Source organism: Equus caballus, chromosome 3, assembly GCF_041296265.1.
Source record: "Equus caballus isolate H_3958 breed thoroughbred chromosome 3, TB-T2T, whole genome shotgun sequence".
Lineage (NCBI taxonomy): Eukaryota > Metazoa > Chordata > Mammalia > Perissodactyla > Equidae > Equus > Equus caballus.
In genome coordinates this window covers 59,548,172-59,575,199 of record NC_091686.1, presented here as the reverse complement: position 1 = coordinate 59,575,199, position 27,028 = coordinate 59,548,172, and the positions used below count along the sequence as shown (strand labels likewise).

The window sequence follows — 27,028 nt, the reverse complement described above, 5'->3', positions numbered from 1 at the left end:
AAGTTCGCGCGCTCCACTTTGGCCACCCAGGGTTTCGCTGGTTTGGATCCTGGGCGCAGACATGGCACTGCTCATCAGGCCATGCTGAGGCGGCATCCCATATGCCACAACTAGAAGGACCCACAACTAAAATATACAACTATGTACAGGGGGAATTTGGGGAGAAAAATCAGAAAGGAAAAAAAAGGCAATCTCTTATATGATGAAATAATTACAATTCTGATGAGCACTTTGTAGGAAAAATACAGGGAGCTAGACGCAAGGATAACTAAGGTAGCTACCCCCCCTAGTGTTGGGATCAGGAAAGCCTTCTCAAGGACCTGCGCGCTTCAGAGGAAGAGAGGTGAGGAAAGAACAAGTGCTAGGCAAAGGAACATCTTGTATGGAAGCGCTGATCAAAATGTGGGGAAAGGCTACCTGAGCTGAGAGAGAAAATTCAGGTATATTTTGGAATGTTATTTTGAGTCAACTGTGAACTGTTTCTTTGTTCTGGGAAATCACCTGATTGGACCCTTTAATTACACAAACGTAGAGCAAGTACTTACCCTTTGTTTTTAGGAGAAAACTGAAAGAAAAACAAGAACATAGATGTTTTAGACATAAGTCTTAATCAGTGTTATGTTTGGACTCTAACTAGCTGTATATAGTTGACCATTACTACACACTGAGACTCATTTGCTTCTATGTTGAGAAATGTTTCTTGACTTTATTTATACCCAGAGTTCATGGTGCAGCAAAGGAGGTTTACCTTTGAAGAGGTGAGTGAGGGCTGATTCAAGAATTACTTGCAGGAGAACCAGAGCTCTTGCCCCAGAGCCTCCATGTTCTGCTAGAAGAGACAATAATGAGGAATGGGACTGGGATTGGCACAACCCAATCTATACTGGATTGTTGATATCTTACACATGACTGTAAGACAATAAGCCAAAATATGCTGATGCTTGCTTTCAAAATGACTGCTCCAGTAGCAGAGTGAAAAATGGATTGGAAGGGGCAAAAGTGGATTCATTCTAGATTATTCTATATTTATGGACCTCCTTAGTTAATTTCTTTGCATGCCCTGGACCATTTTATTTTTTTCTAAACCTTCAAGATTTATCATAAAATCTGGCATGTACATAGTATGCCGTCCATATTTGCTTATTGAATGAATGGCCTTCTTCATTAGGAGATTACTAAAAAAGTCATTGTATAGAGTATGGAGTAAGACATCCCAGGATCACCAGAATTTGGAAATAGAACATCCTTTGAGAATGAAAATAATGTATATATTTATTTCTTTGCTCACCATTTCTTTTATTGATTACTTATCCTCATCTTTTTCCAAAGACGATTTAAGGGGATGAATGAAACTATGCATAATGAGTCATTTGTAGCAATAAACTAGATGAGAAAAAGCTGGTAAATATGTTGCTGAAGAGATGTGAGGAACACCCATGAAAGCGCCTAGAGTAGATTTCCCAGAAGGAGGACCAGAATATGACTAACATGCAAGGAACTTATGACCTCATTGACTATTAAGAAACCTGTTAAAGAAGGAAGACAGGAGTCCAGGTGGAATCAAGAAAAAGAGAGAAACCAGAGAGGCTGACTTGGGCAGTAATGTACCTTGACCAGGAGAGGCCAGGACAGTGGCCACTCATCCTTTAGCCACACAGCAGTGATCCTGCTATGGGTTTCCATGGCCTTGGATGAAAGAGCCCTCCACACTATACAGCTCTCTTGCCCTCTTTTCTTTTGATTGTGAATTTGGCCTTCCATCTGTAGGAGGTTCAGAATATGTCACCCCAAAATATGCCACTTTGGCATATCAATTATTTTGAATTAAAAGTATTTGGGAAACAGCTGGTACAGGAAGGACACTCTGAACTTTCTTTCTTCCCCTGAAAGAAGGAGATAAATCTCCATGGGAAAGGTACGCTCCCTGTACCGGGAAGGTAGAAGACATCCTTATCAACAGACATAGGGAATTTTAGGGCCAAGAAGCCTGTATAAATGAACCTTGTTACTTCACCATTTTACTAACCCAAGCCCAAACCTGTTTGTCTTGTCAGTTTTTCACAAATTTATTGCTTTCTTGTCTAACAGGTATAAAAGCTTCCTGCTTTGGTCACCTCTTTGAGTCTCCTATCTTTGTGGGGTTCCCATACACATGTACAAAATTAAATTTGTTTTTCTCCTGTTAATCTGTTTTTTATTATGATGAGGGCGGTCTCAGCCAAGAACCTAGAAGGGTAGAGGGAAAATCATTTTTCTCCCTTACACATCCCTTTGACACAGTGAAGGAGGAGGCACTATATTTTGAAGATGTTCTGGTTACTAGAAAAATATATATAACACCATATATAGCACTTGGCATTCTGACTCGTAGCTCAGTCTCCTGTGAATTCGATTATTATGAACTGGCTACAAAAGCTTGACTAAATCAAGTTTTTCATCTTAAAACCAAGGGCCATTTTGGCCATCTCAGATGGAGGTAATCCCACTAACATAGTGGTGCCCCCTGTTTCTGATACTCTGTCTCACCCTCTCTGACCCCATAGGAATTCTATAGAAGGAACCTGCCTCATAAGGGGGGCTCATTCCCAGACAGTCTTGCAGAATCTCTGCTGCAGAGTAATTTGCATGGCTTGTGGCTTTAGGAGTTCTGGGGAGACTGGACATTGTATTTTCCAGTTAGGAGTCGTGAAGAAAATGCTCCCCGGACGCACTTTTAGAAAGGCAGGTCGATAGGAAAATCTAAGAGGCTGAGACTTCAGCCAACAGCAAGCAAGCTGATTTCTCCTTAATTCATCTACAACACTTGTGTAAGTGAACCCTCTGCTTTGTAAGGTCTTTAATGACAGACTCGTAGGCTGGGCTTTCCCTGGTCCCAAAGAATACTTCCTCTGGCTTCAAATTCATCAGAACCATGTCACCATCTTCCTGGGATGCTCACACCAGAGAATTTTCAGATCTTTAAGATGTCTGCATACCCTAATTTAAGAAATATTGAATTACAGAGTGGATGGCCACTACTTACTCACAGAGGACTTATGGACCCTTGAGAACATGTCTGTGTTCCCTCTGGGTCCCAGGGACTCCACTTTGAGGAGCACTGGGGAGAAAATTGTCTTCACCTGTTTCCTCACAGACAAGGTTGGGTTACCAGTTTTCTCTGCATATGTGTTGAGGTCCTGCCCAAAATGTTAGTCCTCTTGAGAACAATACCTGATGGCCTTAAATGTAAGTGGAACAAAAAAGTTTATGTTTGTTAGAATAACAATAGGAATAATGGAAATAATTGAAGCATAGAAATCAGCTTTAAGTGCTTGGCCCCTCTATCTCTTTCAAGCTTTGCTCAACTAAACTCTGGTTGATGTGGCGAGTGTTTTTCTTCAGGACCCCAGGGAGAGGATACTAGGAGGAGACAAGTGAAGAGTATTGGCTGAAGCATTATAAATAACAGGAGTGTGTTCTAACAGTCGCCGTGGTAGTCGAAGAGATTTTATTTTTAACAGAGGCCAGAGTACAGTGAAGCTACTAATTAGCCAGCAGATTGTTTTCTTTTTAATTGTTGTTGTCAGCTAGTTGCTCTCGGCTCAAAATGCAGAAGTAAACTTTAGCACTGTATATTACAGGGCAGTGACAGCAATCCATTAAATAAAAGCAACTCTCATGATTTGAAAAGGTTTTTCACTTATGAGCTTACAGAATGAAAGACTCCAAGACTAATTCTGGGATAAATTCAGCTGTTCTCTTTAACTATTAATCTACTTATTTTTATTCTGATTTAGTGAAGGGAAGACATGCCCCTAAATAATATTCAAAATACCCGTTTCCATTTGTTACTGCTTGTCGAAATATTTAATTCAGAGCTGCATTTGGTCTTTTAAAATTTTTATTTTTAAAAGTTTTTTATTTTCCCTGAAATGTGAATACTTTAAGGACAGAAGACAGAAAATCAATCTCTATGACAAGTTTGCCAACCATGAATGAATTTCAGTGTGTGATTGATTACACCATTAGAGAATTACAAATCATGAAGTCATGCCTGGAATCACCAAACCACCAAGACCTGTGTACATGTATATATACGTGTGTGCATGCATGTAGACATGGGGCAGTACTTTCAACAGAGAGAGAGGGACTTTACCCAGGCTCAGGTAAGTTCAGAAGGTTAGATGTAGTATCAGCATCCGAGCAAAACATGGCTTTTATCCAGGAAATTTAAATATAAGGTCAATCTTAAAAACCTGTTAAAGGTTTTAGTGGTTATTATAATAATGTAATGATTCTTCCAAAATTGGAGGAATATTTTGGGAAATTGCTAAGTGATGTAAAAGTGGATATTACTGGGGATAAAGTGATCACAACTACCCGAGGAAGAAGACCCTCCCTAAGTGAGTTGTTTCTTAATGGAAATTTTGCCAATGTTTTTATTATTCTCCAACCTTATTCTCCTTTGTCATCATCTCTCCTCCCTTCCCCAGCGGTGCCAAAGTCTATGGTGGGGTCTTCTGTCTTAGTATTGTCCTAGGGACAGAGGGCACTTGGCCATCAAATTCCTTCTCTAATCTTTCTAACAACAACAACAAAAAAGGGCAGGAAGAAAGAAAATAAAAAACAGAAGAGAAAAGAAAACTTATTTCTTCATAAGATCCAGCTCCTAGGAACACTGAAATTCTAAAGCTTTGGTAGTGATGGGGTAATAGAATTCCCCGTGGAAGAAATTCAAATACCTACTGAAAGGGGCCGACCCATGGAGTAGTGGTTAAGTCCAGCACACTTTGCTTCAGTGGTCCAGGTTTGGATCCTGGGAGCCGACCTACACCACAAGTCAAGCCATGTTGTGGTGGTGACCCACATACAATATAGAAGAAGACTGGCACAAATGTTAGCTCAGGGCTAATTTTCCTCAAGTGAAAAAAGAGGAAGATTGGCAACAGATGTTAGCTCAGGGCAAATCTTCCTCACACACACACAAAATACCCTATTGAAAGAGGCTAGGCAGGTAGTGAAAATGAGAAAGTAGCTGGGGTTAAGAAACACTTTGATAAGTATTTAGGTGCAAAGTACATTTCATTTTCCTCTTAACTATTCTATAGGAAATGCATCAATGCCATGGTGATGATAAAAGACCACAAGACAGATGGAGACAGAGTACCCTGGAGTGGTTATGTCCTGTGGGAATGAGAGCTCAGTGTTGCCTGATTATAACAGAATCCAGAAATTTTAATTTTAATGTAAATATTTTAATGTGTGGGCGATCGATTCAAATTTTCTAAAACGCATTGCATGGGTCCTTGTGAAGGCCCTGCAGTTTCCGACTGCTGATTTACAAATAATAAGTGGATAAATGGAATGGGAAGAGGACAGCCTGGGCTTTCTGGTCAGAGGCTTCCCTTTCCTCTGTGTGCACCTTCCTTGAAGCTGTATTCTTGCCCTTCGGGGACATTCTGTTCAATTCAGCAAGTGTGCAATGAGTCTATCACTGTATTGTAACAGTTTGTTCTGGGATGAAAAATTTTCACCACTAGTTCTCACTACTGCTTTAGAGACTTGATATAGCAGATTTCAATATCAGGTCCTATGACAGTGGCCCAAATCAGACTGTATATTAGAATCTGTGGGACCACATCCTAGATCTAAAAGTATGGTTCTAAGCCCATCCATAAAGAAAAAGTTGGGGGTGTCAAAATCATCCTTGAAAAATTCCCTAGGAATGCTCCATCATGGAGACCAATAGACTACCTCTCACCATGTCAGTTTTCCCTCTGATAATGGAATAGATTCATTGCTTCCTGGACTGAGCACAGATGAAGTGCTTGGCTTTTAGGGCTGAGCAGTTAGAAAATATGCACTCTAGCTTTAAACACTAGAATCACACTCAGTGGGGGAAATGGTCACACTTTGAGAGACCCCAGGAACTGAGACCTCTTGAAGAAAAAGCAGATTTATGTTTCCCATCTCAAAATGCTCCCGGAGTGGAATAGCCACTATTTCATTTTCACTCTTTTCATTTTTTCAATCATATAATTTAATTCACATAAGTTAAATGAGGAATGAAGAATGAGGCATGAGGTATTAGGCAACTCCACTGTAAATAATGTGCCTCCATGAGTCATTATTTTTTTGTTGGAGAAATACTTTCATGTAGATCAGTAGTTCTCAAAGAACAGCCCAGGAACTCCTGGAGGTCCCTAAACCCTTTCAGGGGTTGCACGAAGTCACAACTATTTTTGTAGTAATGCTTAGATGTTATTTTCTCTTTTTGCCCTCGCTCTCTCACATGTGGGATTGAGGGTCTTTTTGATGTGTGCACCTGGAAAGTCTACAGTCTTCAGTTACTTAACCAAACACTAATCTAGTTGTTGCTGTGAAATTACTTTGTAGATGTGATGAAAGTGCATAGTCAGTTAACGTGAATAAGGGAGATTATCCTAGATAATCTGGGTGAGTCTGAGTCAGTGAGTCCAAAAGCCTTCCAAGCAGAGCTGAGGCTTCTGTGAAGAGGAAGAAATTCGACCTTTGGACTGGAGCTTCTTGTGCCTGAGGGTTTTCACTTGCCCTTCCTGATGGCCTGTCCTATGGATTTCAGACTTGCCTAGTCAGCCCCTACAATAGCATAAGCAATTCCTTGTGGTAAATCTCTTAGGATATATGTTCCACTGTTCTGCTTCTCCGGTTTAACCCTGACAGAGATTTTGGTAGCAGAAGTGGTTGTAGAGGAATAAAATCTTAAGGATGAGTTTTCTGGAGTTGTTTTTCTAATCTGATTAGATTTAAAGGCACTAAGGCCTCTTTTTTCAGTGGTTAAGAGGGCCCTGGTAGTCCATGTCCTGATATGGTATGAGATATGCAGAGTATGGCCATTGGATACTCCTAATCAATCTCAATAGAAGGCTACGCTCTGGGTCACCATGTCTTTGCTATTTTACAACATTTGTGTCAAACTAAGGCATATAATGAGATTGTCTGGTTACTCCTAACTGCACTCCAGTAGTAGGGAAAGAAAAGGGTGAGCTCGGGGTTTCAAATTTTCAGATTGAACTCCACATAATTGACCTGAAACCTTCTATTTCAGCCCTGAAAGAAACTCTTATCTCCTATAGTCATGGGTGAAGATTTCTGAAAACCAAACCTAGAGTCTCCTCCTGCGAGTGGCTGAATGACAACACAAAAGTAAGAACATTGATGGGTAAGGAACAGGATCCTGAAAACTGGCATGGGGACGTATGGACAGATATTGATGAAGCTGGGGCCATTGAACCTCTAACTTCTGCTGAGTCATCTTTGCCAGTAGAAGCAGCTCTCCACCTCTGCCTGAAGAAGTTAGCCCTCCTTTGCCTGAAGAACCTGTAATGGCCTCCCCTGAGGTACTTGCCTGGCAAGACACTGCTGATTCTCCTGAGGACCTGCCTCCACCGTCTTTGCTTCTAGACCTGTAACCTAACTCAAGTCCCAGCAGGCTCTGAAAGGGGAGGGACAAAGTGTGACCCATGAGGAGGTGCACTATGCTCCAAAAGAACTGGGCATGCTTTTTCCAATTTATACAGGCAGAAATCTGGGGAATATGTGTGGGAGTGGATATTAAGAGTGTGGGATACTTGGTATACTGCAGAGGAAAGTATCCAAAGGCTTAGGAAGATTGGAATGTTAGAGTGGATTTGTCATGTAAGACCTGATCACTCGCCTTGGGAAAGTCCAAAGATACAACTTTTACCTCAACTGTGAGAAATAAATTGTGAGGGGAGTCCCAGAATCCTTGAAGAGCTCTAGGGTTGTTCTTCTCGGTAGGTCGGAATTTACAGTGAGAACCGCTACCACCGAACTGGGATCTCTAAATGCTGTGGGGATAATGGGACTCCAGGAAGCCAGGGCCAAGTGGCTGCACTTAATTGCCAAAGACAAGGAAAGTATGATGACTGAAGTGGAGAGCAGAGTCAAAGTAGTAATCAGAATAGTCTGACTCGAAGAAACCTGTGGTGTTGACTAACTGATCAAAAGAAATAGATGGGCAGTCTACTAAATTCTCAGTTGTAGTCTGTGCAAGGGGAAGAGACATAGGTTTAGTCAACAGAAGTCCAACTTGAATCACGACATATAGTCAGTCTCTCAGTTAATTCCCAAACTTGAGCCAGTTTACAGACCCAGAACCACTTAAAGATGGGGAGGCTGTGTCCCCTTGAGGACTGCCCAAGTTCTGTACTGTTAAGCTGCTTCCCAGTCTTCCACAAAGGGAACTATAGCCATTTACCGGAGTGTGCATTGAAGAAAGGGAAATAATCAGACTTTTCAGGGACTACTGGACACTGTTTCTGAATTGGCACTAACACCCAGAGACAGAAAATGTCACTCTGGTCTGTCAGTGAAAATAGGAACTTCTGGATGTTAGGCGAAAAATGGAGTTTTAGCTCAGGTCCATCTAACAGTGGGCCCAATGAGTCCCTGAGTCCATCCTGCAGTTATTTCCTCCATTCTGGAAAGTATAATTGGAATAGACATACTCAGCAACTGGAGGGATCCCCCTGTTGGATCCATAACCTGTGGAGTGAGGCATTTGGATGAGAGATCAGGATAGGTGTGCAGAGGCAAGGTGGGTGGGGTGGGATAGGGGCATTGTGATGTGATCAAAGACCCAGAGAAGAGGAAATCCTGCAGAAACCAGGTGATGGTGAGAAAGATTTTGTTGGAATGTTATGGAAGTTCAAGTTGGAGTGCTTCGAGATCTAGCCTAAGATGTTAGATAATTGGACTTTGTGATCATTAGGGAGTCATTGCTGGCTTTGGACAATAGTGTGGCATGAAGTAAAATTTTGCACAGGTAGACAAGGCGTAGAATAATGGGAAGGCAGTTACAGATGAGTGATGGGGTTCCTGATATTAAGCGGTTTATAGTGGTATGATGATGAAGCAAATACACAAATCAAGGTGGGATATGATGGCCCAAGAAAGGTGCGAAATTTGAGAAAAGAGAGGTCTCACAGAAGGACTGCAGACAGGAAATGCAAAACATATCTGTTTAACAAAATGCTTCAGCAGGCTGCTTCACCCCAAGCTTTCTTAGTTCTACCCTACCTCTTAAATTAAATCAATATTTGTCCTTTGGCTCCAACTATGGCATCTTTTTGCCATAGTCATCTATTCATCAGAGTATTGACATTTGCTCAAAGCTTTTTAGCCTGAACTCCTCTCTTCACATTACCCACAATTGCTGTCAAAGCAGGGGTATGAAGAGATGCAAATAGTACAATGAGTCCTTAGGTAGTGCTAGCTCTTCAGAATCAATTCTTTTTGTGTTGGCTCTGAAACTTACCTGGACTCTCACGGCCTTTTCTTATCAGTTAAATGTAAAACTCCCCTCTTTGTCTATACTCTAAGGGCTTGCTATTCAAGGCGTAGTCTGTAGACCAACGACATCAGCATCACCTGGGACCTCCTTGAAATGCAGAATCTCAGGCCCCATCCCACCCTACTGACTAAGAATCTGCATTGTAACAAGAGCCCCAAGGACTCCTATCCACATTAAAGTCTGAGGAGCTCTGGAGTAGATGCTGATCCCTTGTCTTCATTCTCCAGTACAACTTCATTTGGCCTCAGATGTTGACAAGGAGTCATGCATGCACTTGACAGTGAATTTTGTCAAAGAATCCAATATTCTAGGACATTATGTAAGCATAAGGGAACCATGTGATTTATCACTCAAACCAGGACATTTTCAAGAGTGAAAGGGAGTGCTAAAATATATGCCAAGTGAACAGCTGAAAAACAAAATTGTCTTGAACAACATCATTCTTGAGCATTCACTATCACCTAAATTTTAAGCTGTGAAACTGAATAAAGGAAACCTTGTTTAAAATGGAGTCAAGAGGCCAGAAGGGGGAGCTCTCACCCACTACCACTCCAGGTCAATTACAGGAGAACTCATCAATTACAGACCCCAACAGTAAAGAAGTCCTCAACAGGAAAAATCTCAATTACAGACCCCAACAGGAAGAGATGTATGCTGCATCCCCAAGAGATCCACTATTCCAGTAACTCAGCCAATGAGAAACCGTCACCAACCTGAACTTACTTTCCGCCCGCTGACTTTTGGTCTAAACAAGTTCTCTCAATTTCCTCCTTTTTCTCTATAAAATGGCATTCTGCCCCTTTGCTTGCTGGACTTGCTTATGGCTTTTTGCTATAGATTGCTTGTCCTGAATTGCAATTCCCCTGCTATTCTCAAATAAACCCATTTTGCTGGTGAAATAGCTGGCTGTTTTATTTCTCTACGTCAACAAAATATATAATCTCAAATCCCAAAAACAACCTCTCCAGGTAGGTGTTATTATCCCCAGTTTACAGAGATGAGAAGCTAGCGGGTTGAATTGTAGCCACCCAAAAGATATGCCCAAATCCCAACCTGTGAATGTGACCTTGTTTGGAAAAAAGTTCTTTGCAGATTAAGTATAATTAAGTGGAGGATCTCGAGATGAGATTATCCTGGATCAGGGTGGGTCCTTACTCCAGGATGGTAAGTGTCTTGATAAGAGAAGAGAGATAGGAAGAAAGTCATGTGAAGACTGAGGCAGTGAGTGGAGTTACGCTGCTACAAGCTGAGAAACGCGGGGAGCCACCAGAAGCTGCAACAAGGAAGGAAAGATTCTGCCCTAGAGCCTTTGGAGGGAGCTTGGCCCTGCGGACACCTTGATTTCAGACTTCTGGCCTCCAGAACCAAGACAATAAATTTCTGTTTTTGTGTTGTTGTTTTTTTTAAATTTAACCAACTCCCTTCTTGAGCATTTAGGCTATTGACCATTTTTCACTATTTTTTTCAAAGATTGGCATCTGAGCTAACAAGTGTTGCCAATCTTTTTTTTTTTCCTGCTTTTTCTCCCCCCCCCCCACCCCAGTATATAGTTGTATATTTTAGTTATGAGTCCTTCTAGTTGTGGCATGTGGGATGCCGCCTCAACATGGCCTGTTGAGCAGTGGGTGTCTGTGCCCAGGATCTGAACCTGCCAAACTCTGGGCTGCCGAAGTGAATCGCAGAACTTATCCACTCGGCCACTGGGCCAGCACCAAATTTCTGTTTAAGTCATTAAGTTTGTGGTAATTTGTTAGGGCAGCCCTAGGAAACTAACACAGTAAGTGAAGGGAGTCCTAACTGCAGGAAGGGAGAGAGGATCCTGCCTCGGTTTAACTGAAAGAGCCTCAAGGGGTAGGGTGAAGTGAGTGAAAGGGAGCACTGGGACCATGGCTGTTTTTTCTTTTCCTTCTCCCTCTGTCATCATGCAAATGTGGGCCTATCTTGGCTCTCTTGTGTTTTAGGCGAGAAAAAGATGGAGAGCTTCCATACTTGTGCCAGGTTCCTTCTGATCTCTGCACAGAGCTTTGTTTACAAAGCAGACTTATGCTCATAATCACATCTGACTCTAAAAAGAATCCATTTTACTGATGAGAAAGCTGAAGCACAGAAGGACTAAATAAATTGCTCAAGCTTCTAAGTGTCTGAGTTGGAGTGAATCTAAGACTCCAAATTCCATGTTATTACCATTCCACCATTCTGTTGTGGGACAAGAATTCTTCCAGGATAGTGAAAAAAACAAAAAACCCAAAACCAGCCCATGGAGTTTGGTGATGAGCAACGGAAATCACTGGAGATTGTGGGCACTCAGCACCTGTGTCTGGATGGGCAGAAAGAAGCTGTCTTTACACAAAGTTGCCTGTACTGGGACTGCGTTGGGTAAACTTTGGGACCATCATTTAGCACTCCTTAGTCATCTTGCTTTGAGCAAATAAAAGGAGGGTAAGACTTTTGCCTGAATGTATAGTGTTAAATGAGTGATTATAATCTTTGAAGTTTTGTGCTAAATATGTGTTTGTTCTCAGCAAAGACTTAAGACAGATTTTGGCAATGGTGTTTTCCTTGTTTTTGTAAACTGGCAGACCATACATAGGTTAAATTTTGAGAAGCCAAGTGTCTGAAACTGCTTCATGCATAACTTGGTTTTTATGACCAAGTTATAATTATTTTCCCTTCTTGGTGGGGGAGGGGGTTTGTCATACCCACCTGGCAGGACGTGCAGAGGACAATATTTACATTCTTTGAGGAGGGCTTCTCTCCTCCCGTCCCCTCTCCACTTCCTCACACCCTGGGCAAGGGCAGTTTCTTCGCGGTATTTGCTATCCACACTGTTTCAATTCGGTTTGCTGGCCCTCCCAGTCTTTCCAGATTGAAATAACACCTGAAAGAGGCCCGTACGAGATTTTGGTCCCATTCAATGATCTGGAAACCCTGGGCAGCCTGATTTTCTTATCTACTACATCAACATCCTTTCTCATGCTCATTCTAAAAAACAGATCAAGTCTCTAAGAGACATGAACTGCAGTGAAGTAAATACCCGTACAGGGTTTTGCCCTTCCTTGTTCTAATAAGGGCGGGCAAGGCAGCAGCGCGGGGACTGAATACCCAGGCGGCGCGCGTCCGCTCCGTGAAGGCTTGAGCGGGCCCGGCGTTTTCTGCAGCTTCTGCGTGCTGAGTGGTAAGGGATGCTGTGGTGAGAAACTTCACCCAGGAAGACCGCATCCTCAGCCGAAGGATTTCTGTGTCAGGGAGATGGCGGCTGAGTACAGTGGGCGACCCGCGGAGAAAGCTTGCTACCCGCGGGATAAGCAAGATAAAGGCCCCAGGCTCCGTGTGGGAGGGAAAGGAGGGAGGCGCGTGAGACCTGGAAGCGGCGTAACCGGCAGCTCAGCAGCGCTCCGAGTGTGTCCTCCTCCTTGAAAGCCCTTCCAAGAGGCCGTTTTACACTCACGCAAACAAGACCTTCTCAAGCGTCGCGGACACGTCAATAGTTCTCTTTGGGGGTAAAGAAAATGTTAGCGTTTTACAGATGAAAACTCAGCTCCCTACAGGACCTTTGCTGAGCGCGCTGGGGGAGGCGGGGCGCGGGGAAGACGGCGGCCGCCCAGGAGGCTGCGGCGCCCTGGGCGCAGATCCCGCCTGGAAGCTCCCCGTTGGGTGGCGGAGGAGGTGGGGCGAGGGCAGGGCGCAGAAAAAGGGCGCCGGGCGGCCGAGGGCAGCCGTCAGCATCGTCCTCGGCCTGGGGCCAGCGCCGCCGGCGGCCTGTGTGCGGTGGTGCGGTGCGCTGCAGGGATCCTCGCTCCGGGAGGGCCTCTGTGACTCACCCGCTGAGTTGTCGCAGTAGCCGCCTAGAGGAAGTCAGGGAGAGGGTGAGGCGCGTTCCCGGCTGCGCCAGTGCGCCCCGCCCGCGTCGCCGTGTCCCTTCGCTCGCCCGCAGCTCCGGTCCTCCGGCCGGGCTCTCAGGTCTGCTCGCAGCGCGGCTTCAGCGCCGGCCTGGGCTTCCAGCGGAGGGAGAGTTAACCCGGTCGGGACGGAGGAGGAGCCCGAAGGGGAAGGAAGGAAATTACTATCGCTCCGAAAGTTTTTCCCTTCCTCTTTTCTTTTCTCTGCAGAGGTGAGTGCCGAGAGGCGGCGGCGCTGACACTCGGGAGCCTGGCTCCGCGCCTCTGCTCCCGGAGCTGCCGCCCGACTGCCTGGGGACAGGGACAACTGTCCCGCTCGGACCTCCTCCGTGGACCCCTTCAGAGAGGGTGCCCCGAACCATGGAGGGCACAGAGCTGGCCGGGAAGATCCTTTCCACCTGGCTGACGCTGGTGCTCGGACTCATCCTCCTGCCTTCGGCCTTCGGGGTGTCTTTGGGCATCTCCGAGATCTACATGAAGATCCTGGTGAAAACTTTAGAGGTGAGTGCCTGGAGGGATACGGCGGCCCCGCACCTCGGAGGGCTTTAGGGAGAACCGAGGGTAGTAGGGGCCGAGGGTAGAGTTGTGAGAGCCGAGTTGATGGGAGGGGACCAGTTCGGATGGTCAGTGGTCCTCAGGGGTGAGCTATCCTCCGCAGTAGCGCGAAGACAGCATCCCGGCTTCTGCCGCAGGGCTGGAGGGATCCGGACTGAGACCACTGAACCACCCTTTTGTTCCTCTGATTGAAGACAGAACCACCCTAACCCCTGTTCTGTTACTATTATTATTTTTCTTACTGATTAGAACAACAGTGAGACCACCTTTTATATGCATTTCCTTATATCCATTATGCAGGGCAGCCATCGCATCACCCTCTTTAATCAGCCCCAGGTGTCAGAGGTCCTTTCCTGTGCTAAGTCATCCTGTCCAGAAAGGCATCACGTTCAAGTTTATGCTCAAGATAAGAAACCAATTGCTGGATGGTAGAAAGAAATCTGATTATATTTAATGGAGTCATGGCAATTTTATCTAATCAAGGGTTCTTGAAATGGCATTGAAAATGTATATTCTTTGACCTCAGCTCTCCCTACACTCTTCTCTCCAAATTCTGCGAAGTGTTAGATGGAAGTGAGTCAGTTGGGGAGCAACTGCAGCTTAGCCCTAGACAGGGCTTGATGAAATCGCAGAGGGCTTTCCTGCTTACTCTCTCATCAGGTGCTCCCCAAAGCCTTGGAAGGTAGGGAGGGCAAGTGTATCCCCCTTTTACAGGTGAGAAAACAGACTCAGAGAGGTGCAGTGGATGCTTGAATTAAGTGGTGGAGACAGAAGTCTTAACTGAGGAGAGGGCCTGTAGCCTAGTGGTTGGGAGGACATACTCTGGGTACAGATTGGTATAGATTTGGTACCAAAATCCCAGTTCTGCTTCTCCATATGTGACCTTAGGAAAGTCACCCACTTCTTGTGCATTTTCTTCATCTATAAAATAGGAGTAATGTTAGCACCTATTTTCATAGGGTTGTTCAAGTGAGTTAAAATATGTCAAGCATCTTAGAAGGGAGCCTAGACATGTTAGGTGTGACATGTTTCCTGATATTAAAAGAATAATAATATTATTTAGATTCTAGCATCCTGTTTCTCTAACTTCTATGGTACCTTCTAATATGAGTTCTCATTTTTTCGCCCTTATTTTCTGTCTGCCCCCAGGACTTGGCTTTATCAGTTTTTCTCCCTCATCTAGTAGGGAACTTCTAACTGGCTAATCTCCCACCTGCTCATCTCCTGCAAATCTCTTCTCCCGGCTAATCTCCCGTTTTTCCCCAGATTTTTGTTGTACTTTCTCTTGGTGGCTATTTTTCTGTCTCGTCTTTGAAGTTACATTTGATTCTTCCTCCTCAGCCCTCGTGTTTTAAAAGTTCTGTTGTTTCTACTTGGGAGATATTTCACAGTTTTGAACCTGTCTTATTGGCTTCACCCTCTGAACTTGGTCACACTCTGCTGTGAATTTCACGCTATGCTGTGATTGTCTTATTGTTGACTCTTTTTCAGAATACTGTCTCCATAGCAGATGGCCCTCTTCTGCTGGTGTTCACCTTTTCTCAGAGTTCTGAAATGATTAAATTGTTCTCCCATCCAGCAGTGTCTTTTGGAATTTATATTCCGGGTGAGACCGGAGTGAAGGTAGATGGCACACACTGGCTTCCACATGCTCACTCCCGTATGTCTGCTTTAGTAATTCAAGATTCAGCTAAAGAAATGTCAAGGAGAGAGGGCAGCTAGTGGCTGTCAGCCGGGCAAGTAATTACTATGATTTGACGGGTCCAGGATCTGGCCTTCAGTTTGGCAGAGCCTCATGTTTTAATTTTTGTCTGTCTAGATTTGAAGAGACTTTCAGAGATACACTCCTTGTTAATCAAACTCTCAAGAATGCCAATTTTCTAATTGTAGTGGGAGATACACCACTTAGCTTGGAAACCAGGTAGTGGCAGCATAAGGAACCAGCCTCTTTGCTAAGACTGGTTAGGTTAGAGAGATGCTTGGCATGTATGGAATTAGAGTGGGGATTCGTGTGGTGAGCCAACTCTGACTTGGTGGTGGTAGCTGCCTGGAGCACCTGTGTTTGGGAGCAGCTGGGCTCATCAGGAAGGAGCTGTGATCCCATAGTGATAGCTGCTTCAGGCACTGGAGAGGGAAATGCAATCCAGGGCTTTTCATCTTTCAACTAGAACAGTGTCAGATGTTTCAAAGACTTTTCTGTTGGGGGAGGGGTTAGTACGACGGTGGATTGTTTTTCCTAACTATGGGGCTAATTCCCTTAAAACTTGTGCTGCTTATTCAGTATTAGAACATCTTTAGTTCTGGACAAATACCCTGCCTTTTTGGAGATTCCATTCAAGGCCCAGCCCTTCTGTTACTCATTTTTCCTTAGTACGTTTTCAACTGATTTGGTTGTTTCTTTCTTTTGCATTCCAGTCCCAAGAATATTCCTTGGGCTCTTTGATTGCGAATTGGATATTTCTCAGGTTTCCTTGGTCATAATTTACATGCCCTTTTAAAAGGTCGTTTAGTTTTGTACGTTATGTATTTACTTTGATAAGTTTTGTTGACAATGGGTGGCTTTTTCATGACCCCAAACTCAAATTCTGAAAGTTGAAATGTGTATGGGGTACCTTCTGAATAGCTGACCATGGTTATTGCTGATTGTCAAGTAACTCACCCAGCTCTATGCTCTTCTCTTGCTCCTTCTCTAGCTCACCAGGTCAGGTAATAGTTATTTATTGAGTTATTTATTATGCACCTACTGCATGCTGCCCTCTGCATTGCTGAATACCTCTGAATATATTCATAAGTCCCCCATATGGCAAGCTACTTGAGGACAAGGCTTGAATTCTTAGCTTGGAGTAAGTTTAGTGATTCTCTAAACCAGTGATTTTTAAGGAATATATAATAATTTTTTAGGAGTATATATGTCAATATTATAACTTTACTGGGGAAAATTGTTTTAGGAATACAGACTATGAAAAGTAAAACTTTTGGCTGAGGGGATGTATGGGGGGAATCCATCTGGATGGTAAGGTGTGTGTATCTGAATCTCTGGGAAGGTGTGTGTGAAGTTTTATGTTTATCCAACAGGAATATGGATTAAAGACTGAATTATGGTATTCTCAACCATGCAGGTTAATTGTGAGGTTAATGATGGGGATGAGGATGGTGAAAGGGTTGCTGTTTGTTGGCCTAAGGCTCATGATTAGAGGGAAATAAAGAATGGGAGGAGAATAGGATTGATGGAGAAAAAGGTAGGGGAATGCTATGTAAATTATCTAATCTAACCAGATAATACAGGCAATGGACAGATAATAAATGTTGATGGATTAATTTTTCCCTCAACTTTTGAGGAAAAGCAGGAAGCATGAACAGGTTCCTCCAAATTTCTGGCCTTGTAACATTGGGCAGGTCACTTCTTACATCTCAGCCTTAGTTTCTGCATGTGTATATAGCAATATGCCTCATAGAGTTATTGTGTGTATTAAATGAGAAGAGGTAAATAAAAGTACTGGACGCATAGTAGGTGCTCAGATCTTTGTGGAGTTTGAATTGGAACATGCTTCGTCTTGTTTTCTGTTTTTCTGCTCATATGTGGCTAAGATTTAACCTCCCTTCAGATCTTATTTATTTATTTATTTATTTATTTATTTTTTGAGGAAGACTAGCCCTGAGCTAACATCTGCCAATCCTCCTCTTTTTTCTGAGGAAGACTGGCTCTGAGCTAACATCCATGCCAATCTTCCTCAACTTTATATGTGGGACGCCTACCACAGTGTGGCTTGCCAAGCAGTGCCATGTCTGCACCTGGGATTCGAACTGGCGAACCCCAGGCCACCAAAGCAGAATGTGCGCACTTAACAGCTGCGCCACTGGGCCGGCACCTCCCTTCAGATCTTTGATGGGTCAGCACACACACCCAGAGCAGACTTCTCCTGCCTTTTATTTTATTTTATTGCCAATCTTTTTTTTTTCTTCTTCTCCCCAAAGTCCCCCAGTACATAGTTGTATATTTTAGTTGTGGGTCCTTCTAGTTGTGGCATGTGGGACGCCCCCTCAACATGGCCCCATGAGTGGTGCCATGTCCGTGCCCAGGATCCGAACCAGCGAAACCCTGGGTTGTATCTCCAAATACAGTTACGTTCTGATGTACTGGGGTTAAGGCTTCGACATAGGAATTTTAGGGAGACACAATTCAGCTCATAACAGCCATAAAACATCAATCTTTGCTATCATGTGAGCATGGAATGATTGTCCTAGTCTAAGCTAATTACTATTTATATACCATATAAAATCACACACCTACAGTAAAGAACCTGAGCTCCAAGATTAACAACGATCGATTGTGTACAAAATTTTATTTTAATCATATCTTCTGTCTACTTACAAATCATAATAGGTACCAAAGCTTTAAAGTGAAAAACCATGGAAATAAACCTTTCCCTCTATTGAGAAAACGTGGGAGGTGTTAAGTCTAGAACTTGAGAACTCCTGCACTAAATCAGCAAGGAAGAGAAAAGGACGCAACCAGATTAAGACGAGTCTTAGTATTAATCCTTTGTGACTTGCCGCTTGAAGCCTGGAAGGTTAGGCCTCCTTTTATAGGCTGTTCTCTAAGTGCAGATGGCATGTTTCTGCTTGGCTCTTTGGGATGTTGTGCGAGGGTCCTGATGTAGTCAGACCGTGCCTCACTCCTTGACCTTCATGTCTATGTTTTACGTTATTTATCCCCTATCAGTTATTTTCTTATTTATTTGAAATTGTTTTCTTTACCTCTCTGTTTAATCCCTCCGAGCCTAGCAGTAACTGAGGTTTTTGCCTTGACATATTTACCCCTCCAAGGGTGGTTAAGTTCTAATTATAATTATTACAGTGCCTTTTACCTCTTATTCTGCCCCCATCAGTCAATTTAGACATCGTTAGTTTCTTGAATTGTGAGCATCTAAATAATATTTTAATTGCTCCTTTTCTAAACTAGAAGAATAGCCATTGGGACATTCTGGAATGCTGTCAACAAAGTTCACTTAGAACTTTTGATATTATGGTAGATAATTTTGGCAATACATAAAAGAAGTGTAAAAAAGAGAATAACAGATCACATCTTGGTGTATTTCTTTACACTCCTACGTACATTCAAAACAAAATGGGAGTTGATTTTCCTGTTCTTAAATTCTCTCAAAGCTGTGGTTCCTTGTAATCATAACATTTTCCCTCTGCATCTTCAAGAGTAAGTGACCAGGTGGGCACGTGACCTCTTTAGTTAGCGATTTCGCTGATTCTGTTCCACCGTTCCGAGTCTCACGCTGCCTCCTTCTGCAAGCATCTCTCTGATGCAGGCAATTAGGCCTCTGAGTGTGTCTTACTCTTGAATGCCTGATTTGTTATGAAAATAAAAGTGATTCTTTGGGCCCTGTGTTTAGGTTTTTACACGTGTTAATCTCGTTTAATTCTCCTGGCAACCTTATGGGATAGGAACTTTTATCCTCATTTTATCGATGAGGAAACGAGGCCCAGAGGGATTAAGTAACTTTAAACCCAGATAGACTTGATGTCATAACCTGTGCTCTTGCCTAGCATGCTGTGCGACCTTTTCAATGCGGAATTTTTGGGGTGCCAGATGTGCGTGAGGGGTTTAAATAGGGTGAACACGATCTTTTCCTCATTTGATTCGGGCATCATCAGTAACTAATGTGCGAGGTGTAGTGTAAGTATGCGTGGGACTTGGGTTGTTGCTACGTCAGAGACTCACTGGGGTATTTCTTTAATTCAAATAGTTCCGGGGCTTAATGTTTAATTTCACTTCCGTATAAGCATGGTTTGTGTCCTATATGTGTCTATGGAACAGTTTAACTTAATACTTCTTGTTTTTGAACAGTGGGCCACAATACGGATTGAAAAAGGAGTCCCAAAGGAGTCTGTTAAAAACTCCGCTTCTGTTGGTAAGTCTTCCTTTTCGTTATGATGGTTCAAATTTCCAAATTGGGTAGATTTATATTTATTTATATCTACCCAATTTGAACTTGATATATGCAGAGTAGAGCATTCTGTGGGCCTCGGATTATTCATAATTCTGTCCTATATGCAAAATAGTAGCTGCCTGAGTTTTGAATGGATTTTACTGCGGAGGAAGTAACATGTGTGTCTCCTCTATGTGTTCTTACTGGGTATTTCTAAAGACATGCATTTAAAGGTGATTGACTCTGGTTTGAAAGATGTAGATGACTGGGGAAAAAAGGGACCAACTGGACTTACCTGGGAGTTAAACCTATTTTTGAGGTTTCGTTAGCATTTTATTCTAATTTGTGGTTTTCAAATTATGTTCCTTTGAATACTCTTTCCTGCTAAATGCTAATTGGTAGTCTATGAAATAAAAAATAACTTCCTTGTGAAACAAACTTGGGAATCACCATATACTACACTTTCCTTTCGGAGAGTAATATTCCCTTGTAACAAAGGCACAGAACAGTCCTGCAGTAAAGCTTGTTTAATTTTTGTTAGAAGGGAGTTAACAAATCAACGGGGCTAACCAGTCCACGCTTCTGTTTGTGTGCTTTGCCTTCGTCTCAATAAACCCTTTCACTTGGGGTAAGAATTTTAAGAATTGTTTAAGACACTGGGTCCACAGGGCATAGAATTCTATGACAGCAATGGCTGTGAAAATAGGAAGAAACAAATCACTAGATTTATTGAAAAGACTAAGGCTTTGTGTGTTTTTCAAAAATAGTTGTTGAAGCAATTTTGTGCCCGTCTAATTTGGGATTACACTTCACTAGAAGGAGTTTATCTTCTGGGGGCTTGTCTAAGAGGAGCTGTAGAAATTGTAAACTGTAGTGTGTTTTGGCAATAACAATATATTGGAGTGAAAACGTCTGTGTGTTTTTGTGTAATTGGATTGTTATGTTCAAATGATTGAAGCAACTGGTAGAGCTTCTCAGTGTCTACTTAAACACCAAAGTATTATCACTGATAACATTTTTGCAGATTGGATATTTCTGGTATACTTGATCTTCTTGTTATTGCCAGATATCTTTCTCTCAGATATAGCTTATCTACTAATTTTTATTTTTCTGGGTGCTTTTCATTTTTTTTTGGTGAGGAAGATTGGCCCTGAGCTAACATCTGTTGCCAGTCTTCCACTTTTTGCTTGAGGAAGATTGTCACTGAGCTAACATCTGTTGACAATCTTCCCCTTCTTGCTTGAGGAAGATTGTCAGTGAGCTAACATCTGTGCCAATCTTCCTCTATTTTATATGTGGGATGCTTCCACAGCATGGCTTGATGAGCAGTCTGCAGGTCTGTGCCCAGGATCTGAACCAGCAAAACATGAGCTGCTGAAGCAGGGTGCGTGAACTTAGCCCCTATGCCACCAGGCCGGCCCCTGGGTACATTTTTAAATGTGTGTCCTTATGAGTTAAGGAAAGAACAAATATAATTGCTGGTTTTCTGTTGTACTTGCTGAGACTTTGGACTGTCATTGATCTTCAGTGAAAGTCTGCAGGGCCCTACAGATTGAGGGGATGGTGGTACCTGTCTTGGGCCAGAAATTTAAAAGGGCACAAGGTGTTTCAATTTTGTAGGTTAAAGGATTAAAAGATCGCTAGATGAGGGTGTTCAGTAGCATTGGTTTAGTTTTTTTAGCCTATTTAGAAGTGAATATTTTCACTTGTTGGATTTTTTTTTTGTCATGTATAGTTTTTTCTATTTTTTGGTCTTTGTCTTCCATGGTACATCCAGGAAGAGTAGAAGTGAACAGGAGGAGAAAATATAAATCATAATGGTTTAGAGTAAGGCTGATGCCTGACATTTGTCCTATTTCATTCAGAGTGGCAGCCCGTCTTTTAGCCTGTGAAACTGGGAATTGACTATTGCAGTTTTGAATATTTGCTACCTGTATGGTTGACGAGGGATCCAAAGATGGTTAAGACCTGGTTCCTGTGGGGAGACAGGTCTCTGACAGGCCACTGTGACAAATACTAAAATAGATGCATGAGCAAAGGACAATGAGATCTGAGTTAGGCTCTGGTATTTGCTTCTTTCATCTCTGTTAATCCCACAGCTGTGCGTGGTGTGCACCTCCACGCCCATCTTGGTTTGTGTCACTTGGGTAGCCCTGTTCTAGGATGTGTGCCCTGTTGACACATCCTGCTGTTTGGAGTCAGCCCAGAGAGTATCTCCATCCTAGACAGACTGGCAGAGGGTGATGAAACACAGTGAGCACTTGTGCGCTTGGCTGGTGCAATCTCCTGCCTTTGGAGCATAACGTCTCTGTGCTGCTGCCACGGATATAGGACAAGACAGTGTTGAACTGGTCCAAGTGTAGGCAAGGGTCACAGGCACGCGGAGGACCCCAGGAGTGCAGGTGCAATTTTGAGATGTCTGAATGATGTGGTGCTTCTGGTAGGTTTGGGGAACTCAGAGGGAGAGATTAGCTAAAAAGAGAAAATAATTATGTTTATTTTCTGCACTAAAAAATTCGTTCTGCCACTCTTTTAGATTTTTTGAAACACTTTTTTTGAAACACTTTTCAAGTCTCCCTCTCCAGTTAAACCCCTCTTATATTTCTTCCATGCTTTTATGGAATAAGCCAACTGAAAGCTGAACCCAGGGAAATATGATCTTTGTGCTTAAATAATTCTTGTCTGCCTTTAGCCATATTCTACTGTGTCTTCTATTGAAATGTCTAATTTATTGAGTTTCAGAAGTGACCATGAGTAAGATCTCTTTAAGAAGCTCGATAATTGCACTTTCCTCTTCTAGGTTTAAGGACTTTTCCTCATTGTCAATACGGTGATGGAGATAAATCTTTTTCCTCCACTGAAATAGCTGTGTTATACTGAACATTCACTTCCAGTGGAGACTACAGTTACCCTTTGCCTTGGTTTTTGTTCCAAGCGCTGATGAGCTAGGAGGCTAAAACAAGAAGGAACAAGGGGACTGGCTCCTTTGCCTCTTTGCATCTGCTCTGCTTTCACATCTGCAGCCACGGGACAAATGCCTCTCTTCGGACCCTAGGATGTGGTCTAGTTGCGAATTTAGCAACTTCTATTTTACTCAGTTTTAAATAGTGCAAGGTCCATTTGACTATTGAGAGCCACCAGCCTCATTCTGGGTACCTGTCCAGGACTTCCTACGCTATCAGACTTGAATCAGTTAGTAATTTTGATTGTAGCTGTAATGAATGTAATTAATTATGTCATTTTCATGACTCGAGATGAGTGCCACGATAATTGCATTATGATACCAGGACATTTTGAATGAATAACAACCAAAGGTCAACAGGCAGGATTAAAGGCCGCATTTGCCCTTGAGTAAGTCACAAACAATACAAATAAACAGAGGCTATGGCTCAGTCATTTTGGCGGTGTTCCCTGGAGTGTGTTGCTGGCCTGATTCGGTACTGTCGGCAGTGGGAAATTCCTGCGCCTCCTCAGGTCCCCCTGTCACTCTACGCCAGCAGCACCACACAGAAAGATTTTGGGTCATGTGGCCTACTGTTAATTAAGCCCCTGTGCTAGATTTCCCTTCTGCCCTGTATCTCTTGCCCCCCAGCCTCTCGCCCCAACCAAACACACACAAAGGTCAAAATGCTTTGGTGAAGCTACTGATGTTATATCTATTCGGAGAAAATTCAGGCTGCCAAACATTTCTCTCTAATTTTACTTCTGGAATTCTTCCTGTGAGACTTGACTAACTATGTTGATATCTGTACAGCGCTGGTTACATCAATGTTAATCAAATCTCTTGTGTTCACGGAAAATATGGAATAATACTTTGTAACAGAAATTTGAGGAATATCATTTTTCTATATTTCCTATGTCCCGGGCAGGCTATTTTTGATGATCTGTTTAAATCAGCTAAGTTGATTTAGTGCTATTGTTTTGCTGTAAACTCTGCGTACAAATCAGTATCTGCTGCCCTCAAGGGTGTGGAGTATAAGGCATTCAATGGGCTTGACTTACTGATAAACACTGGAACTTGTCTAGCTACTTGTAGAGAGAAAAGTAGTCCAGTTACGCAAATGGGAGGATTATAGGTTGAGATTTTCTTTATCATGCCAATGTCTACCTGCTTTTATTTGTCTGTTCCTCTTCGTGAGTATTGTGCCTGATAGTGACAATTTTCAAACGTACACAAAAGTAGAGAAATAAAGTAGTGAGCCCCATATAGCCAGGTTCAACATTTGTCAAGATTTTGCCACCAAAATGCCACTTGATTCATGCGTCACTCCTCATATTTTGCTGAAGTATTTAATACAGATACAAGATTTCGTGTCTTGTCAATTGTATCTCAATTAAAAAACAAGATTTTGTGTCTTTTCATGCATTTAAAAAAACCCCCACAATTCTATTATCCCTTTAACAAACTTAATGACTTCTTAATATCATCTAATACACAGTCCTTATTTAAGTTTTCCTAATAGTTTCAAAATATTTTTACAGTTGATTTGTTTGAATTGAGATTCAGTTATGGTCCACAAATATGTTTGTTTGTTTGTTTATTTATGGACACTGCTTAATTGGACATATGGACATTTTTGTGGGGGCAGGAGTACACATTTTTTGTTCTTGGGACAAAAATTACTTCATCGCAGTTGATTCTGAAAAAATTCACTAGCGTACCATACTTTTTTATCCTCACATCTTAATATAGCTCTGTAGAAGGCAAAGGTTTGATTCTTTTGCTTATTTATTTGTTTGAAAACCATCAGATGAGTCATCTGTGTTGCCAGGTACAATAGAATGGAACATAGTTCAGCCACTTTGGAGAGCGTTTTGGCAATTTGTAGCAAAGTTGAAGACCTATTACACTATAATCCCACAATTCCACTTCTCCTAAGATAGTGAACCTACCCAAACTCTCAGCGTGTGTGTATTAGGAGACATGTTACAGGTGTATACAAATAGTGAAAATGTGAAGACAACCCAGTCACTCATGAGGAGGAAAATTAATATGTAACCTGGTTTATTTATACTATATAGCAGTCAAAATGAATCAACTGGATTTATATGGAGAGAACAAAGTAGACAAAATCTCAAGCAATGGGAGAAAAGAAAATGTATGCTATGATAATATTTATTTACTATTTAGTACCATAAACAGATACTGTATATTTATATGTAGGTAAGTACAAAATGTATATGTGGAAATGATGTATACTACAGGATAGTGGTTATCTTTTGGGAGGGAGGAGAGAAGGTAGGTAGGGAGGGTTTAACTCTGTGTAATTTTTTTCTTTAAAAAATATCTGAAGTAAATATGACAGTGGGTATCTTTTTTTTCCTCTGTTAAACTCATATTTTCTGTTAAATTTATATTTTAACCATAAAAATTAAAATAAACCCAACCAAATAAAATATCAGTAATCATTCAACAAGAGTCTTTAGTCTGACAGATGAAAGTAATTTTATAAGAATAGAAAATAGGTGGCTTTCTCCAGGTGTGACTGATGGTTACCTGCTCCAAAACCCATCTCCATTCAGCCTGACACTGCCTGGAATTTAAACTTAAATCTATGAAACAAAGGAGTTGTTAATCAAAATATATTCTCTCTTAGGGCTGGGTTTCTCACCCTCAGTGCTACTGATGTTTGGGGCTGAATAATTCTTTGCCATGGGGAGCAGTCCAATGCATTGTAAGATGTTTAGCAGTATACTTAGCCTCTACTCACTAGATGACAGTAGCACACTCCTAATGTGACAACCAACAGAGTCTCCAGACATTGCCGGATGTCCCCTGTGGGGCAAAATCCTCCTCTCTTCTCTCCCATCCCTCCTTCCACTCCTTTGTGTACCACTGCTCTTATAGAATAATGCAGGAATCTATTGGTATCCACTGTCATAGCATAGTTTATTTTAGTGTTCTAACAATAGGCCCTTGGAGGAGCAGAACCTGATTTCTGAAGTTTTCGTTGGCTGGTCTGGGGAAGGTTGGAATGCAACGAAAGGCAACAGGGTTAGCAGAGAACACTGGATGGTGGGAGAGGACGCATGTTCCTTAAGGAAAGGTAGAGGCGAGACAATGGAATGTTCCTTCAAACTTCGCCTCATAATCCAAGGAAAATGTAATCTGTTTTGGAGGGACTTTTACTTTAGAATGGATTAGAGACGTGTGTATAACTATGAGCTCTAACCTCTGAAAGTAGATGACTTAGCGTTGAATTCTGGCCAACAATGAGTAAGCAGGATAGAGTGGTTCTGGTAGGGCAGGAGAAGGTGGAGTTCAGATCAGATTAATGGTCTTAACTGCATTGTGAAGTGATGGGTGGGAAGAGAGAGACTTAAGCCCTAAATCACAGAAAGGAAGGATCTCATCCTAAGAAATCAGTTAGGAAGTGCATAAAATATACTCTCTATTTTTTTCAGATTGCTTTTCTTTTCATATAGCAGTAACAAAGTGGATGACATGCCCTGTGACCTATCCCTATTTTCTGTGAAATTAGTTTTTTTAAAAAATATAACTAATATAAGCTGCTTCTAAATCTTTCTATACTCAGCATTAACTAGCTGTTGGAGGTCTTGTTGGTGATTTAGCACTCTCAGTCCCAAACCCCTCAGCAGTTTAGAATGGGGTTCCCACATCTCAGAATTGTGGAGGTTTGAAAAAGCTGGATGAGAATGGAGACTCAAGGGTTCTTTGAGAGTGAGAAGATAATAGGATCAGATGGCAGGATGGTCAACTCAAGAATACATCCCCTATTTATTTAGAGAAGTTCTCTTTAATGTTGGGAGGAGCAGACCTCTCATCAGGTACCCATCAAATTCAAAATCTACTTTGTTATTTTAGAAGTATACCCCAAACCAACCTTCCCACCCCAACACCTCTTCTGGCCACCCTACCCCATAGACAAAATGCCAATCAAAACTGCAGTGCTTCTCCATTTTGTTTCTACCTTATAGACAAGAATCTACCAATAATAATAATAATAATAATAACAACAACAATAACCACCACTATTTGTTAAACACTGACTCCACTGTGCAAAATTATTTATATGAGGAAGGCCTTGTTAATTCTCGTTTTACTGATGAGGAAATTACAGGTGAAGAAGGTCACATAACTTGCTTCAGATCGCATTACTAGTCAGAGGCAGCCTGAAAAGGAATCCCAATTTGTCTTTCCTACTCAAAATCTCTTGCCACCTTCCTTATCAGCTCCTCTGGTCAGTGCCTTCTAATTCTATCTTTGAAGACTGAGGTAACTCTTCCACAAATGGAAACTCCTCTGCTGAATGTTGGCTTTGTCAGATACTAGGAAA

At 42.3% G+C, this 27,028-nt stretch overlaps 1 protein-coding gene and 1 long non-coding RNA gene across 8 annotated transcripts in view; one reads left to right on the top strand and one right to left on the bottom strand.

Moving 5' to 3' along the window:
- Positions 1–11,873: 11,873 nt before the first annotated feature.
- Positions 11,874–12,826, bottom strand: LOC138923451 (uncharacterized). The gene is made up of 2 exons (XR_011437061.1): positions 12,696–12,826; positions 11,874–12,570 (listed from the first exon to the last, which is right to left on the bottom strand). It is a non-coding gene; the product is annotated as an uncharacterized lncRNA (long non-coding RNA).
- GPAT3 (glycerol-3-phosphate acyltransferase 3) overlaps positions 12,385–27,028 on the top strand; it is a 54,282-nt gene continuing 39,638 nt past the window's right edge. Inside the window, exons 1-3 of one of the 7 annotated variants that reach the window (XM_070262319.1) lie at positions 12,385–12,509; positions 13,444–13,734; positions 19,649–19,712. Coding sequence is in view for 4 of the 7 variants with exons in the window: in XM_070262316.1 (XP_070118417.1) it covers positions 13,594–13,734; positions 19,649–19,712 (205 nt within the window). In the remaining 3 variants the exon portion in view is untranslated. Of the gene's footprint in view, positions 12,835–12,896; positions 13,295–13,443; positions 13,735–19,648; positions 19,713–27,028 lie in introns of those variants that run through there. The other 6 variants (XM_070262316.1, XM_070262318.1, XM_005608661.4 and 3 more) reach the window with 6 other exon arrangements.